We start from the raw sequence: 17,230 nt of genomic DNA, 5'->3' as shown, positions 1-17,230 counted from the left end.
ACTTGTCTTTTTGGTGATCCCCCATCCTGAGGCTGTCTAGGTGCCCCACACTAAGTAATTAATTGGCATAAATGAAGTGTGATCCAAAGGGGCTTGTATTGTAGAACAAAAGACACTCCCTTCACTCTGGAAATTCTAAGGCTTTTAGGAGTTCTGTGCCCAGAATCTGGGACAAAGACCAAAAATGTATTGTACTGCACATAGGAAATACATATTTAAAATACATATTTTTAAAAATTTTATTTATGTATTTGTCAGAGTGAGAGAGCACAAGGAAGGGGGGGAGCAGCAGACAGAGGGAGAAGCAGGCTCCATCCTGAGCAAGAAGCCCCATGCAGGACTCAGTCCCAGGACCCTGGGATCATGACCTGAGCCAAAGGCAGACACTTAACTGACTGAGCCACCCAGGAAATATTTAGTTGGTTTTATTATTTAAACTTAAATATCAAAGTGAGTGGATTTTTGGCTGATAATAGTTAAGAAATGAAAGAGTTTTACTTTTTTTAGTTTTACTATTGTTTAGTTATACTGGTTTTTTAGTTATACTATTATAGTTTTACTATGACTTTTTAAAAGTAATAGGAATTCTGTGTGCTTGAAAATGGTTTTTCAGGGCGACTGGGTGGCTCAGCCGGTCATGATCTCTGGGCCCTGGCATCAAGTCCCACATCAGGCTCTTTCCTCAGTGGGGAGTCTGCTTTTCCCTCTCCTCAACCCCTCCCCCTTACTTGTGCCACTCTCTTCTCTCAGACAAATCTTTAAAAATAGGTGGTTTTCCATAATGGGACTATTGAGTCACTATTTTTGCATTTTCATATTTTAGCACAGTAGTATTAATGATAAAATTTCTGACTTTGATTTATCCCTTATCTTTTTCCCTTTTCCCTTTCCTTCTTATCTTTTCCCTTATCTTCTTAGGTGGCCTTGGAGGGCTTGCAGGTCTGAGTAGCTTGGGTTTGAATACTACTAACTTCTCCGAACTACAAAGCCAGATGCAGCGGCAACTTATGTCCAATCCTGAAATGATGGTCCAGATTATGGAGAATCCCTTTGTCCAGAGCATGCTGTCAAATCCTGACCTGATGAGGCAGTTAATTATGGCCAATCCGCAAATGCAGCAGTTGATTCAGAGAAATCCAGAAATTAGTCATATGCTGAATAATCCAGATATTATGAGACAAGTATGTGGAAAGTTCTTTTAAGTTCATTTAGCTAAAGAATTAGATACTTAGTTTTTACTTAATTTCCTGTGCTATAAAAGGAGCTTGCCTTTTATAGATGGCTAAGCTACAAAAAGAAATCCTGGTATTTATTCAGGAAAACTTAGCAACACACTACTTTGGATTGTTTGAGATTTGAGCTTTCTGCTGTGTTTTAAAGATCACTGTAAGTGGTTATTTTGCAGATTTAAGAAGCGAAAAGAATCTGATTCAGGAGATGGGCATTCATTCATTAACAGACTGTTTCTTGGTGTTACTTGAATGTTAGATTGAGGTGACAGCAGGAATTATTGAAAATAAGTTCCTGATTTAATTATTAAAGACTGTTAATTCATCATTAGAAAACTTGTAAACAAATCAACTGTGTTGGTTAATAGTTAAAGTAATTCAGTTGTATCTTGGTGCCTTTTTATATGAATATCTTTTTCTTAGACATTGGAACTTGCCAGGAATCCAGCAATGATGCAGGAAATGATGAGAAACCAGGACCGAGCCTTGAGCAACCTAGAAAGCATCCCAGGGGGATACAATGCTTTACGGCGCATGTACACAGATATTCAGGAACCAATGCTGAGTGCTGCACAAGAACAGGTAATAACGTAGGCCCCTGTGGCTTAGGCCAAAGGGCAGCTCCTGATTTAACAGAAATACATGTGTGATTGAAGGGTACCTTTATATGGGGAATACAGTTTTCATTAAAAGAAAGTTCCATATCTGTTTTTTAAAACAAAAGCTTATTCTTTATGATTTTTTGTCTTTTATTACAGTTTGGTGGTAATCCATTTGCTTCCCTTGTGAGCAATACATCCTCAGGTGAAGGTAGTCAGCCTTCCCGTACAGAAAATAGAGATCCGTTACCCAATCCATGGGCTCCACAGGCTTCCCAGAGTTCATCAGCTTCCAGTGGGACCACCAGCACCGTGGGGGGCACTGGTGCTAATGCTGCCAGTGGCACTTCCGGGCAGAGTTCATCTGCACCAAATTTGGGGCCTGGAGTAGGAGGTAGGCTCCTAACAGCTCACACCACTTTTCTTTATTATCCTTACTTTTTTGAATAATGAAAACACTTTTTATACTATTACTCCTTGTGGTGTGTGTGTGTGTGTGTGTGTGTGTGTGAAGTAACTTTTATGAATTATCTTTTCATGTCCAAGTTTTTTAATGGGAGTTTTAAATATGTAGAGATTAATATTAATCACTTGTGTGCATTATAGTGGAAAGGGTTACTAATGAGATGACCCCCCCCCCCCACTTCATCCATGAGATGGTTTTGGGAGAAGTGGGTGGTCATCTCATTTCAACAGTAGGAAAACTGAAGTCCAGAGAGAATACGATTACTAGTGGACTTCCTACTGGAGCACGTGTTTCTTGGCTTTGGTCTAGTTTCTATCGTAGATAAGTGGATTCCCAAACTCTGGTCCTGAGTGAGACTAGGGCTAAATGAGCTGCATCAGAGCACCTGCCAGGTTTGTTAAAAAATCAGATTCTCGGCGCACCTGGGTGGCTCAGTTGGTTAAGCATCTGCCTTCGGCTCAGGTCGTGGTCCCAGGATTGTGGGATCAAGCCTCGTGTCAGGCTGTCTGCTCAGTGGAGAGCCTGCTTCTCCCTCTCCCACCCCCTGCTTGTGTTCCCTCTCTAGCTGTCTCTTTCTCTAGCAAATAAATAAATAAAATCTTAAAAAAAGAAATCAGATTCTCAGGTCTTAACCTCAGACCTTCTGGATCAGAATCTTCTACAGTGGCTTTAAGATCTGTGTATAAAGCTGCTGGAGAGTCTGATATCCAAACAGGTTAGGAATTTACTTTTGATCATTTCTCTGTAAACTAGACTCAGTAAATGGAAGTCCTTTTGTCAGCTCTTCAGATGCTAAGAACTAGGTCTAAAATCTGAAGCTAGAGTTACGATTTTAGTCCTAGTGCTTGGCATGGAAATGAGAAGTGAAAGCATGGGGCCACTTCCCTAAGGTGAAAAGGACTCGGATGTGCTTTAAAAGATGGTGGGTAGGGGTGCCTGGGTGGCTTAGTGGGTTGAGCCTCTGCCTTCGGCTCAGGTCATGATCTCAGGGTCCTGGGATCAAGCCTCGCATGGGCTCTCTGCACCGCGGGGAGCCTGCTTCTCTGTCTCTCTATGCCTGCCTCTCTGCCTACTTGTGATCTCTCTCTGTCAAATAAATAAACAAAATCTTTAAAAAAATAAAAAAATAAAAGATGGTGGGTGTTTGGCAGAGAAAGTGGAAAGGTGAGGTGCTGGATGAGGAATTTTTTAAAAGGTCATTACTGAGGGAAGTCATATGGGGAGTCATTGGTTGTCACTGTAGTATATATCCTTTATAGACTATAGCGGGTATCATGAAGTTTTTGAATATAGTAAGGAGTTGATAAAAATTGAAGTATTGCCTTTTTTTTTTTTTAAAGATTTTATTTATTTATTTGACAGAGATCACAAGTAGGCGGTGGGGTGTGGGGGGAGCAGGCTCCCTGCCGAGCAAAGAGCCCGATGCGGGGCTCGATCCCAGGACCCTGAGATCATGACCTGAGCCGAGGGCAGAGGCTTTAACCCACTGAGCCACCCAGGCACCCCTGAAGTGTTGCCATTTTTAAAATTGAATTATATTTGACATAGTGCTAGTTTCAGGTATACAATGTAATGATTCAGTGTTTGTATATATTCCGAAATGATCACCACAGGAAGTCTAGGTTACATCGAAATAATATCATTTAATCAGGGAAAAAAAATTATCCCTTCTGTATTTTACTTACTGCGTATTTGATTTTTAAACTATCTTTGAGAGAGCTACTTTATTCACATTTGAAAGATCTTAGTGCAGACAGAGAAAAGACTTAATCAATCTCCTGATAGGTGAATTACTTTTTTTTTTTAATTAACTATAGCATTGTTATCTATAGTAAAAACTTATGTCAAAAAATCAGTTTTGTGACTTCTTATTCAGATTTTTTACTTAATGGCTTGATACTTTAAGATTTCATGTTATTGTTTCCGTCAAAGGAGAACCAAAAACAGCAAAAGGAAATGGATTCTGCTAGCCTAACAATTTGTTAGCATAATATATACACTATTGAGATTTTTATTCAACTCTTTGCAGTTACACACACACATATATACACACATACCTGTAAAGATAAAACTCTTGACTCTCTTTTGCCCAGTAAGCACTTACTCTAGAAGATGAGGAAATCTTAGAGCGGGAGTCAGCAAATTTTTCTTGCAGGGGGCCAGGTAATACTTTGGGCCTTGCATGTCAAGAGCAAAACGAGGGGCGGCTGGGTGGCTAAGTGGGTTAAAGCCTCAGGTCATTATCTCAGGGTCCTGGGACCAATCCCCGAATTGGGCTCTCTGCTCAGCAGGGTGCCCGCTTCCTCCTCTCTCTCTGCCTACTTGTGATCTCTGTCTGTCAAATAAATAAAATCTTAAAAAAAAAAAGCAAAGCAAGAATATTATGAGAGAAAATACATTGCAATAAGTAAAAATATAATCGAGTGTAATACTTTTTCATATATACATACTAATGATAGGAATGGAATTCTTTTTTAGGGATGACATTTGCTTAATTGATGTTTACAGTGTTTCCTGTTGTCAAGATGTGTAATGAGATTTTACTTAAATATGTACTCATTTCAAAAGTATATGATTTTAATAGCACAGTCATCAGTTGGAAGCATTTGTAGGATTCTTTTCGATTCTTCTTTGCTTTAAATATGTCATTGCAGATTAATCACTTCCAATTGAAGGTTAGGTGGTAGGACCTCAATTACAAAGTTAAATGACTTTTGAAATATGGAAATTTTCTTTGCACTTGAATTGAGGTCCAAAGAATGCTGCTGGAACAGTAGTATGAACTTAAAAAAACAATCTGTAAATTCATGGCAATGGAGATCTCATTTTAACTTTTGACAGCAAGAGAATATATAAAACACCTTGACATTGTCATTTAACAATTTCTGTTATTGTCAAAATTACTTTACCACAGTATGAGTTCCACAAGTTTGCATGCTGTTTGTCTTACAATTATGGGTAGAATTCATTGGGAAACATTACCAAGTCTCTAGCAAAAGATAATTTTGAGAGTCATCTGGTGTTTGGTAATGCTGGTTAGGTGGTTCAGAATTTCAATCTCAGCTTTTAGCTAAAAAAATTTTGAAGTAAAACTTTACATCTTACAAAACAAAAACTTTACTTCTGCTAAGCCGTTGAACTGCTGCTGTGTGGTTGGACAGGTCAGGATATTTCAGACAAAAATCTATGGAATTGACTATGGAGAAGTTCACAAGAGTGAAATGGTGTTCACTATTGATACTCCTGCTGGTTGAATAATGTGACAGTTCAAAATATTTTCCTCAGTACCTGCTGGTGAATAAGACAATGAATGACCATAGTTTTTAAATACCTTATTTTTTTAATAAGCTTTCTGTATTCAACTAATCCTCCACATATATTTTCATCATCATCATATTTTAGCTCATTTTATTTCAGGTTGCATTGAATTATTTTCTGGACTTTGAAAGTAGTTTTGCCTGTAATTCTATGCAGACTGTTTATAAAGGCTAATTTTTCAGACACTTTAAACTTGGCATTGACTTCTCAAACAAGAACTGAGCAGAAATATCTGTCAACTCATTAAAAACAAAGGAATACCACTCAGAATAACTTGCATTGTTTTTAAATTGAATATTGATGCTGTGAGTCTAATGTCCTTAACTCTTGAGAACCTGTTCTCCTCGAAAGGGTAATGGACTTAAACGAGTTTATTTCTCTGGACACATTTATATTTGGCTGCTGCAATCAAGATGGCATTAAGCATGCCCGTTAATCACCACTAATACACCGCTTTCCTTTTTGGCTAACAAATAAGCCACTTGGAAACTTAACTGGTTGTAGGCTTATTTTCATTTTTTATTTTTGTAAAGAAATCTGGCTATGATGAGGTGGCTGCCTTTTAAATTTCGTATTTTCCTGACTGTTGCTTGCCTCTGAGTTGGGCATACTGCAATGAGTGCGTAGTCTAGCAGTGTTGAAGTGTACTGTATTCTTTCATTGTCATTGCATAAAAATACAGTGCTTTGCCATCTCATTGATAAAATAATCCATGCTCCATTGTGCCTTAAAAGCACAATATTTGTAGTCCAACTTTATCTTTTTCTTCTTGTTCTTATGTGACTAGTATGTTACTGGTAGTTAAAAAAAGAAAATAACAACATGCTACAGCAATAGTGTGGTGCACTGAGCAGCATTCTGGGTCTGCAGCAGTCATCAAGGGCTGTGCACAGCCTCTGTTGGACTGCTCAGCCATGGTGGTACACAAGCAGCCATTGACAGTGAACACCTGCACATGACTGTATTCCAAGAAAAAAATTTTTTTTAAAGATTTTATTTATTTATTTGACAGACAGAAATCACAAGCAGGCAGAGAGGCAGGCAGAGAGAGACCCCGGGGGAAGCAGGCTTCCTGCTGAGCAGAGAGCCCGATGTGGGGCTCGATCCCAGGACCCTGAGATCATGACTTCAGCGGAAGGCAGAGGCTTAACCCACTGAACCACCCAAGCGCCCCTCCAAGAAGATGTTATTTATGGACACTGAAGTCTGATTGCATATAGTTTTCACATTTCACAGAATAATTTTGTTTCTTTAACCATTCAAAAGTGTAAAACCATTTTTACCTTGTGGGTTGTACAGAAGCAGGTCATGGGCCATATTTGCTCTGCAGGTTGTGTTTATCAACACTTGTGTTAGAATATTCTTAGAGTCCAGGATGTAGAAAATAACCTAATTGAAACAACTTGAGAAAATAGGAAAAAAAGACTGATTACCAAAAAACCCCCAGCAGAATTATAATAAGTTAGAAAAATAAATAGGAAGTGTCAATGTTTTAACCCTGATAAAATTACGCTGGATGGAATGAGAGCAGAAGGGAAATGAAAAAACTAATGAGTTAAGTTTGCATATAATGAGTTTGAGAATATATTTGAGGTTGAGTATATGTAGTCAGCAAGTGGAAAATCTGGTTATGTGTTGAGCAAATTAGTTTTCAGAGAAAGTTGAATTTGCATAAATTTAACTATAGCTCTTAGCAAAAAAAAAAAAAAAAAAGAAAGAAAAAAGTAACAAGCACTTTTGCACCTTAAGTAATTTAATTGTCACAACCTGTCCTTTGCAGTAGATAGTACTTAACTCCATTTGACTGGGGAAACTGGAAGGATGAAGAGGCCAAAAAACTAGCCCAAGTTTACATAGTTAGATTAGGTTTGAACCCAGGTAATCCAACTCTAGTCACTGTTCTTAGTCTCTGCTCTGAAATGTTAAATGTGCCTGCTATTTTGCTGAGTGAGTGTCAGTAATGAGTGAAAGTGGGATGGAGGCTACATCTGGTTTCCTGGGTATGAGAGGGCTTAAATTCTTTAAGTAGGAGCATATCAAATGCTGGATGTGATTCTTCTGCAGTCCTAGAGGAGATATTGGCCCAGACTTACTCTTTGTATGGGATTTTTCTTTTTTTAAAGATTTTGTTTTTGACAGAGAGAGACATAGCAAGAGAGGGAACACAAGCTGGGGGAGTGGGAGAGGGAGAAACAGGCCTCCCACTGAGCAGGGAGCCTGAAGCAGGGCTTGATCCCAGGACCCTGGGATCCTGACCTGAGTTGAAGACACACGCTTAACAGCTGAGCCACCCAGGCGCCCCTGGGATTTTTCATAGTAATTTCAACCATATCTAATTTTTGCTTCTTAAATTGACTTTAGAACTTAGTGTGTTAGATGTGATTTTATTGTAAATGTATCCAGAATGTTTAACATCATAAACCCTTCTTTACTGTTATATGTTGAGTGTGTAGTTGTGGAGATCTTAGTTTTAAAATTCTTTCTTGGTTCAGTTGATTAGTAATATGTTTGCTCATCTGCAGTTCCTAAAATTACATATGTTATATATTGTATTTTAAAGCTTTCACTTTTATTTATGGGTCTTTTCCTTGATACAGTGTCTTTTTTTTTTTTTTTTTTTTTAACAAACTTTCAGCTAGTATGTTCAACACACCAGGAATGCAGAGCTTGTTGCAACAAATAACTGAAAACCCACAACTTATGCAAAACATGTTGTCTGCCCCTTACATGAGAAGCATGATGCAGTCACTAAGTCAGAACCCTGACCTTGCTGCACAGGTGAGTTTGTAATTATATTAAAAAGGACTGTGCAGTGTGAATTGAAATAGCCTAATCAAATAAATGTGATTTTGGCACATTTGGGTTGTGTTGTGTTACCCTACTACAAAACTAGGTAAACTGCATTTCCAGTATTTGGGACATTTTGTTTCTTTGCAGTAGACTAATTCTTCATATATAATTAGAATATTTTCTTCTCTGCTATTTATTAGCTAGAAAGAAGTGTAGGTTTACTCTGTATCTACATATGTTGATTTTAGGAGATGGATATAAAGTTTTGGATTACTTTCCCTTTGGAAGATATGTTGTTTAGTGAAATGTAAATCTTGAAAGTGATAAAGTGCTGTGGTAATACATTTCTTGGAATACTTGTGTTTATTAGATCACATAGATTTTGCGTAATAGTCATGTTCAAGGTAGCAGTTATAAAATATCCTGAAATCATTTTTTAAAGGCAGAGGGAGATTTGTGGGAACAGTGTTCTCATTCTTTCCATTATAGATTGCCCCTCAAAGTTCGTATAATGGTATTTTATTAATTTATTCATTTTCTAAATTGTTTTGAAGAGACCGTAACTGAGGGAATTAGTGGATCTCAACCCTGGCTGAACATTTAGGATCTCTTTGGGAGTTTTAAAGTTTAAAAAAAAAACAAAAAAAACCCCTCTCTGTCCTGAGAGATTTTGGTGTAATTACATCTCATTTCCCCTATCCCTGAAGTTCCCTGGGCAATTCAGATGTTCCCCTAGGTTAAGAACAGCTGGGCTTGAAAGACCTTGGAGAATATTAAATAACCTTGATCATCTGTAGTTTATATTTGCTGGATATTAAAAATGGCTTCTATAAAGTATAAGGGATTATAAATATTTTCCTTTATAGTATTCTCATTTCCAACATTCTAAAAGCTTTTAAAGTTAATTACTTTTCTTTATGTCAACAAAATGTTTTTATTTTCCGAAGTCTGGAACCATTCAGATATATAGCAGATATCTTTGTGTTCTAATCCTCAGAAGTAAGTTCTGCCCTCTTAATGTTTGTGGAATTGGAAACAAAGAACAAGTTTTTAGGTGAATTTTTGTATATTTTTGTTTTATTCATATAAAAATTAGTATTAAATGTCCACTTACTGTGATCCTAGCACTTTTGTTTTAAATAAATGGAAAATATGTTGAGTGATGGTATTTGTATGTTTTTAAATGTCTGTTTGATTAATTAGCACTGAATGTGCATCTTGTTTAAAAATTTTGACTTTACACTGAAAAATAAAATAAAATTAAAAAAAATAAATACAAATTTTGACTTTAATAAGTACATTCCCAGCCATTTAATTAAATTAACACCATTATAAAGTGACTTGAGCACTTTGACATAATTTTTTTTCACTCTAAAGCAAAATGTTAACAAAGAAGGCTATATGTGGATGTCTTTTATTGTAGGCAATTTAGAAATGTTTACAACATACTCTTGTTATCAGCAGATTAAAGTTTTTAGTTTTTCTGTTCTGATTTTGATTTTTAGAAACTCAAAAAAGTCTGAATATATAAACCATATTGTTGTATAGTCAGGTAAGTTAGGAGAAATATCTGAAATGAGATAATACTTTTCTGAGAAAGAATGAATCAGTTTAAGATGCCATGCTGTCTCAAATGACATGAATCCTGAAAGATAAATGTGGTAACTTTATTAATCTGTTCATAATAAAAAATACTTTACTGGAGCCAATAAAGAAGCAGGTTTGTTGATCTCATGGTATTATTTTATGTACTGTGAATTTATTGGTCTCTTGGAAACAAATATGGTATATTCACAAAACACGACTTCCTCCTACTTTCATTATTTTGTTGGAATTAACTAAATAATCCACTTTGTAACAATAGACAAAGGAGGGAAAGTGGAATTCTGTTTACTTCTAGTGTGTACATGTAATTAATTGCTCTCAAATATGGTTAACTTCTTGAGGGCAAGGGTCATTTTACTTTACCCTCCAGACTTTGGACTGGTAAATAGGTGATCAGTAAATCATTGTCAGTTGACTTTTCGCTCCTTCTGGGGAAAGTGATAAAATTTTCATCTCTTTCAAAGCTTTGAGAATTAGTTTCTGGTTATGCTGATCGTGTATCATAATCTTATTTTCAGATATTAACATTAATAGTGACCCTGACTTTAATTCTTAACACCTGTGTGAACGTTCGGAGGCATGCCAGTTTTCTTATCTCTGGTGGTAGTGAGGTGAAATCCAGAGGCTAATCTTGGTCTTCTAAAACGGATTTACATCTTTCAGGTCTTAACACATTTTAGTACTTGCCCCAGAGATCCTTTGGTGCTAGTCCTGGGCGGATTTTCACCTAGCAGCTCCATTTCTCTGCCAGGGTGGTTGCTGTTCTTGTTATTTTTCTGGACCGAATACTAGCTGTTTTGCAGTAGGCAGGCAGATAGATAGAGTGGTTCCAGATCTAGATTTTTCTCTGTGCTTGCCACTTGTGTGTTGAGGTGTCTGAGCAAGCCATGTATCGTTTCATGTATTGACGCTTACGTTTATTCTGTCAGTGTAGCAGCAAATGTATCCTCCTGAATGCCAGTTACCCCCATTTTTCTTTTAAGGGCAAATACTCACCTTTGCTCAAGGAAAATCCTAAGAAAATGATTGTTTTTATTTTTTAGGATATTGCATGTCATTATCACAGTCATCATTCTCATTGAGAGAGAAGATGCCTCATTTTGTTTTTTGTTTTTGTTTTTTTTCCCCTGGAGATCCCTCTTGTGGACAGTATCTTCCCTTCTCCTTTTTTATTCATGTTCTACCTTCCTCCCTTTAAGTGCCAGGTTAGGCACTTGGGGAAGATAGACTGTTAAACAAGGTACATTACTTGTTTCAGATATTTCCAGTTAAAATTGTTTGAACACTTGCCCCATAGATGATGCTGAATAATCCCTTATTTGCTGGAAATCCTCAGCTTCAAGAACAAATGAGACAACAGCTCCCAACTTTCCTCCAACAAGTGAGTAAGAAAAGATGCTAGCTATCTTCGGTAATGATTTGCTTGAAAAAGTTTGATAATAAACATTTTCCTTGCTCTTCTCTGGCTGATAGCAAACCATAGAAGTTAGTTTGATAATGCTGTCAATTTGCAGAGAATTCAGCTTGATCTTAACTAAGCCCCATTTCACTGCTGACCTTTTGCTTATATTTCTTAAACATAAATTCTGAGGAAAGGACCATTTTGTTTTTGCTTTTGAGGATTTAGGATTTTGAATGCTTCGTTAATACCATAAACCATTTCCTTTCACTTAACTAACTTTGAAGTGCTTCATTGTGTCATGTTATGCTTTATTGTTTAACTAATCTCGAGTAATAGGAAGGAGCTACCCTGTTCTGCTTTACAGGTTTGGTTTCGTTGTAATGCTTTAATTCCTACAAATTAATGGAATGTCTCTTTTTTGAAGGGTAGATCTCATTTCCTCAGACTCGGAATTAGCACGATTAAAATTGTCAGTGTTGTCCTACACAGAAGGTTTTACTATTAAAAAAAAAAAAGCAGCAGCAACAACAACTTGAGATTAGAATAGCATTTTATTATTTAAAAAGACAAAAGTCAGTCTTGGTGTTTTGAAACTGGTAGTTCTAGGGCTTTTAAATATTAAACAAATGATTCTTGGGCTTGTAAACCATTATCCAAGGTTAGTTACTATCCTTGACATATTATAATGATGTTAATGTTAGCCAATCTTTTTTGGTCAGTCACGTGGTGTATAGTTGGAAGTAGTGAGGCTGAACTCAGGATACACGTATTAACTTCAAATTTGGAACTATTGTTGTAGAGTGTATTTTACTGGTAAAATTGTTTAATTGGCAATAGGTAACGTTTGGTCGGGAGGAATATGTGGCTTTTACCGTATGTAACCACGTTACATAAATTGTGCAGTTGGAAGTTGTCTCTTAGAAATAACACTTCTGTCTTCTGTTGGAGAATGGGAGCAGTTGTGGCTTTCACAGTAGCACCTGATTGTCTTTCACTATGAAAAGTGGCTTTCATGATGGACTTGGGAGGAGGTCAGTTAATGATTTGCACACTAGGTTTGCTGTCAAGGAGGAAGTGCTTGTGTTTATCTGGGGAAAGAAATTCTGGATTACCAGTGTCTGGGAGTAAGATTTTAGGTTTTCTTCAGAAACATAGCAAAGAAACATTTAAATTGTACTTTCACTGATTTTAATTCCCTTGTTAACCACCTGTTCTCTTTCTTCCTTAGATGCAGAATCCTGATACATTATCGGCAATGTCGAATCCTAGAGCGATGCAGGCCTTGTTACAGATTCAGCAGGGTTTACAGACATTAGCAACGGAAGCTCCCGGCCTTATCCCAGGGTAGGTTTATTTGGGGATGACTATGAAAATGCAACTAATTCTCTTTTAAATGTCATTCTGCCTATTTTTATTGAGATTGTTTTCAAAATTAAAAATGTTCATTTTAAGAAGATAACAGCTAATGCTATGTTAAAATATTAACTGATTTATCATAAGGGGCTGGTCTGGCCTCCTGTTGCAGGAGCTTAGGTTTATTAACCAATTTACGCTTCCTTAGGTTTACTCCTGGCCTAGGGGCGTTAGGAAGCACTGGAGGCTCTTCAGGAAGCAACGGTTCTAACTCTGCACCTAGTGAAACCCCAAGTCCCACGACGACGGGAACCACTGAGCCAGGACACCAGCAGTTTATCCAACAAATGCTGCAGGCTCTTGCTGGAGTAAATCCTCAGGTGAAGACTCTTTTCTGCTCACATTTTGTATTTCTTGTTGGAAATTTAGAAATTTCCACAAATAACCAAAAAAAGAAGGAAAAAAAGAGGCAGTCGTTCAGGGTTTAGAGTATAATGAAAAGCATAATCTTAAACAACAGGCATTACAAAAATTATAGACTTCGGTGTACTATTAGACACTGAAGGAAACAGTTGTAAGGGAAGAAATGTTATAGTTTTGCCTTTTGGAAGTTGCCTTTTAAAATGAATTTTTTTAGAGTCCCTCTTTGGAAATTATTTGAAATGCGTTGTATTTTATAAAAGTTTGTCAAGGAGGAATAGAAACTTGATTATCCCAGATACCTCCTGAACAGCTATAACTACAGTTCTCTCTAGTCCTTGTATTTTATTTATTTGTTTACTTATTTACTTTTTAAAGATTTTATTTATTTACTTGAGACACAGAGAATGAGAGAGCAAGAGACATGAGAAGGGGGAGGGTCAGAGGGAGAAGCAGACTCCCTGCCGAGCAGGGAGCCTGATGTGGGACTCGATCCTGGGACCCCAGGATCATGACCTGAGCCGAAGGCAGTCGCTTAACAACTGAGGCACCCAGGTGCCCCTAGACCTTGTCTTTTGGCTTAAAAAATCCTGTCTTTCCCTGCCCACTACTACTTCCTGTGGTAGCTTGTGTTACATATATAAACCTCACAAAAATGTGGACTTTTAATAATGTTCTTACATCTGGAAACATTTATTAGCTTTACTAAGAATCTGCCATTGTATGAGGATGATAGCCCGTCAAATCTGTTACGGTAGATTGCCCCTGTAATTCTGCATGGCAAAAAATAGAGCATGCTTTCTGATTTTAAGCCTTATTAAATATAATAAACAGGGCAGGGGTTTATCCTGTACAAGTATTTATAGTCCCAATACTAATATAGCTTCTGAATCAATATAATATTCATAGAATTAATAAGAAAAAAAGATTTTAGGTACTAGACAGAATTGTTATGTAATTTGAACAATTTACAGGCCTCCTTATTATCAGATTGGCCAGGATTGATTGATCATGTATGTATTTTTGTCTTCATTTCTGAAGAAAGATTTGAGGTGGCCAAATTGCCAGGAGTATATTCTGTGGGCCTGGAACTCTCTTGAAGACATGACTGGCCAGTGCAGAAATTGAATGCACATTAGAATTTTGTACATGAGAACTCTGCTTTTATATTTACCCAATTGGTCAATAACTACAAAATAAATCATTAGTTCTGAACTATTTGCATATATATTTTTAGGTTTCCTGCATTTTCACCAGCTTCTTAAATATATCTGATGTAAGGGATGGGGTTTATTATGTGATTTTCTCAAAAATTTTATTTCTTTATTTTTGAGAGAAAGAGTGCTTGTGTAAGCGGTGGGGAGGATTAGAGGTGGATGGGGAGAAAGAATCTCAAGCAGACTCCCCAGTGTGACGCTGGACTTGATCTTGTGACCCTGAGATCGTGACCTGGGCAAAAATCAAGAGTCAGATGCTGAACTGACTGAGCCACCCAGTGATCACCCCAAAAGAGATTTTTTTTTAAAGCAGAGTTTTGTGTTCTGTGTGACAGGACTAAGCATACATTAGACTATTTAAAATAACAAAATTAAATGCTAATAGGCTTTTAAGTATGTTGACTGTGTTTCAAGAGAGGCCAGTGTTTTTATAGCTTAGTAGACCAGATTTGTAAAAGAGCATTTAAAACCTTTAGAGGCTATCTAGGTGTGACACAGACTGATTTTCCTTAGAGTTTTGGTTAGTGTTTTTTTTTTTTTTCTTCCTTTAACAGCTACAGAATCCCGAAGTCAGATTTCAGCAACAACTGGAACAGCTCAGTGCAATGGGATTTTTGAACCGTGAAGCAAACTTGCAGGCGCTCATAGCAACAGGAGGCGATATCAATGCTGCTATTGAAAGGTTACTGGGCTCGCAGCCATCATAGCAGCATTTATGTATCTTGAAAAAATGTAATTTATTTTTGATAACGGCTCTTAAAATCTTTAAAATACCCGCTTTATTTCATTTTGACTCTTGGAATTCTGTGCTGTTATAAACAAACCCAATATGATGCATTTTAAGGTGGAGTGCAGTAAGATGTGTGGGTTTCTCTGTGTTTCTTTTCTTTTTTTTTTTTTTTTTAACAGTGGGAATCAATGCTTTTTCATTTAAGGCTACTGCATGCATCAAACACTTCTGCATTTATTGTAATTTTTAAAAAAACATCACCTTTTATAGTTGGGTGAACAGATTTTTGTCCTGCATCTGTCCAATTTATTTGCTTTTTAAACATTAGCCTATGGTAGTAATTTATGTAGAATAAAAGCATTAAAAAGAAGCAAATCATTTGCGCTCTATAATTTGTGGTACAATACTGCTTATTGTGACTTTGGCATGTATTTTTGCAGACAAAAACGCTGTAAGATTTATACTACTGACAGTTTTTGCTTTATTTGTATACAATGTAGTATGCACAGTTGGGATTGCATTTCTAGAAACAAACTGCAGTAGATTATCTGAGTAAAGCACCTGTAACCAAAAAAGTGAAGATAAGGAAATATTTTAAAGCTGAATATTTCCTGATTGTGTAGAATCTTACAGCATCTTTGACAAACATCTCACAGCAAAAGTGCCGGTAGTCAGGTTTGTTGAAAATAGAATAGAAAAGCTGATTCTGGTTATCTCTCTAAGGACATTTAATTGTACAGACAACATAATGTTACACTGTCTCAACATTCACAGATTGACTGTAAATTACCTTCATCTGTGTGCACACTGAAGGAGCACTGTAGTATAACCCAAAAGTGCATTTGCCTAGGACTTCTCAGCTTCTCCCATAGGTAGTTCAACAGGCATTACAATTTGTAATTGAAATGTTGCTTTCACTGAAAGTGTTTTGATGTTTCAGTTATTTTTAATTGCCATATAAAAATAGAACTATCTTTTGGGTTTATCAGTTTTCTCATGCACAGGCAATACATGAATTTAAAATGATTTGTGAGCCACTTGTTTCTGAAGTGTTTGGTAGTTCTATTAAGAAATAGTTAAATATTGTGCTTTTCAGAGCCTCAGAGAAGGGGAACTGGGGGCGGGGGGTGGGGATCTCTCCTGGATTGGGCCAGCCTAAATAATACTGGCAACCAAGATTCTGTTAGGATTTCTGTGCATATAGTGTAGTAAAGAGGTATCATTCAGGGGTGAAAAACAAAGAGCCGTTTTAACAATGTTGAGTACATTTGGCTGTTCTGCAGCCTTTTTCTTCCCTCCCCAAAGAAGTTCTGTTTGCTTAACTCTCAAACTGTTGGGGTGTGGTACATTCCTTTAGGACCAATTAAAACACAACTTTGGGGTCAGTGATATATTTGGCTGACTCTGGTTCAGTATTCTCTTAGGTCGTTATATTCTCTCATGTACAGTTACAGGAAATTAAAATGTTAAAGTAACCTAAAATGAGTTCAGACCAATAAAATCAAGGGAAATACAAGTTGAATTCCATTACTTCTGTAAGTTGCTTGCTATTAAAAAAGGTCAAGAGGCCAGGTTCCCACCAGCCCGTGCACTGTTCTGACACTTTCCCCAGCAGGAAAACATGAGTGATGGTCGAGGTGGAGGCATGACTAGTGGAGGTTGTTAAGGATGATATTCATGTGTCTTTGCTCCCTCTGCCTTATGCCTCAGTCTGGTTCAAAAACTTTTGTACTGGCAAATGGTGGTATACAGTGTGGGATAGTGTCATAACCAATTTGACAATTTATTAATCACAAAATAACAATAAATCTCTAGCTTTTACACTTGGTTTGTCTTGCCTTTTTTGTAGAAAGAAAAGGATGTCTTCAGTTTACTTCCTCTTTTCATGTCCTTTGAAGACCACTGGAGTTGATTTACCCCAGATTTTATCACACTTCAGATAATTCTTTATCAGTTTTTAAGTTTCCCCAATTAAGATCTGTATATACACTGTATCATGTATTAAAAAGATAACCAACTGGGATGTCAGCTGACCTGAGCTCTGTTTGATGTTTTTGGTACCTGACTTGTTATTTGACTTTGAGTAAAGACATGATTTCTC

General features: G+C 36.9%; 1 protein-coding gene across 2 annotated transcripts in view; it reads left to right on the top strand.

The window, feature by feature from the left end:
* LOC111153560 (ubiquilin 1) overlaps positions 1-16,950 on the top strand; it is a 48,945-nt gene extending 31,995 nt beyond the window's left edge. The window contains exons 4-11 of one of the 2 annotated variants that reach the window (XM_022512655.1): positions 919-1,181; positions 1,653-1,811; positions 1,988-2,222; positions 8,248-8,390; positions 11,305-11,388; positions 12,638-12,753; positions 12,971-13,142; positions 14,954-16,950. In XM_022512655.1, the coding sequence (XP_022368363.1) occupies positions 919-1,181; positions 1,653-1,811; positions 1,988-2,222; positions 8,248-8,390; positions 11,305-11,388; positions 12,638-12,753; positions 12,971-13,142; positions 14,954-15,106 (1,325 nt within the window). In that variant the 3' untranslated portion in view covers positions 15,107-16,950. The remainder of the gene's footprint in view (positions 1-918; positions 1,182-1,652; positions 1,812-1,987; positions 2,223-8,247; positions 8,391-11,304; positions 11,389-12,637; positions 12,754-12,970; positions 13,143-14,953) is intronic. The other variant, XM_022512656.1, reaches the window with a different exon arrangement.
* The last annotated feature ends 280 nt before the right edge of the window (positions 16,951-17,230 follow it).

The sequence above is a fragment of the Enhydra lutris genome, unplaced genomic scaffold, assembly GCF_002288905.1.
Source record: "Enhydra lutris kenyoni isolate GAN:26980312 unplaced genomic scaffold, ASM228890v2 scaffoldscaffold33, whole genome shotgun sequence".
Taxonomy (NCBI): domain Eukaryota; kingdom Metazoa; phylum Chordata; class Mammalia; order Carnivora; family Mustelidae; genus Enhydra; species Enhydra lutris.
Note: the sequence above shows the minus strand (reverse complement) of the source record. Positions and strands in the feature narration are given on the sequence as shown.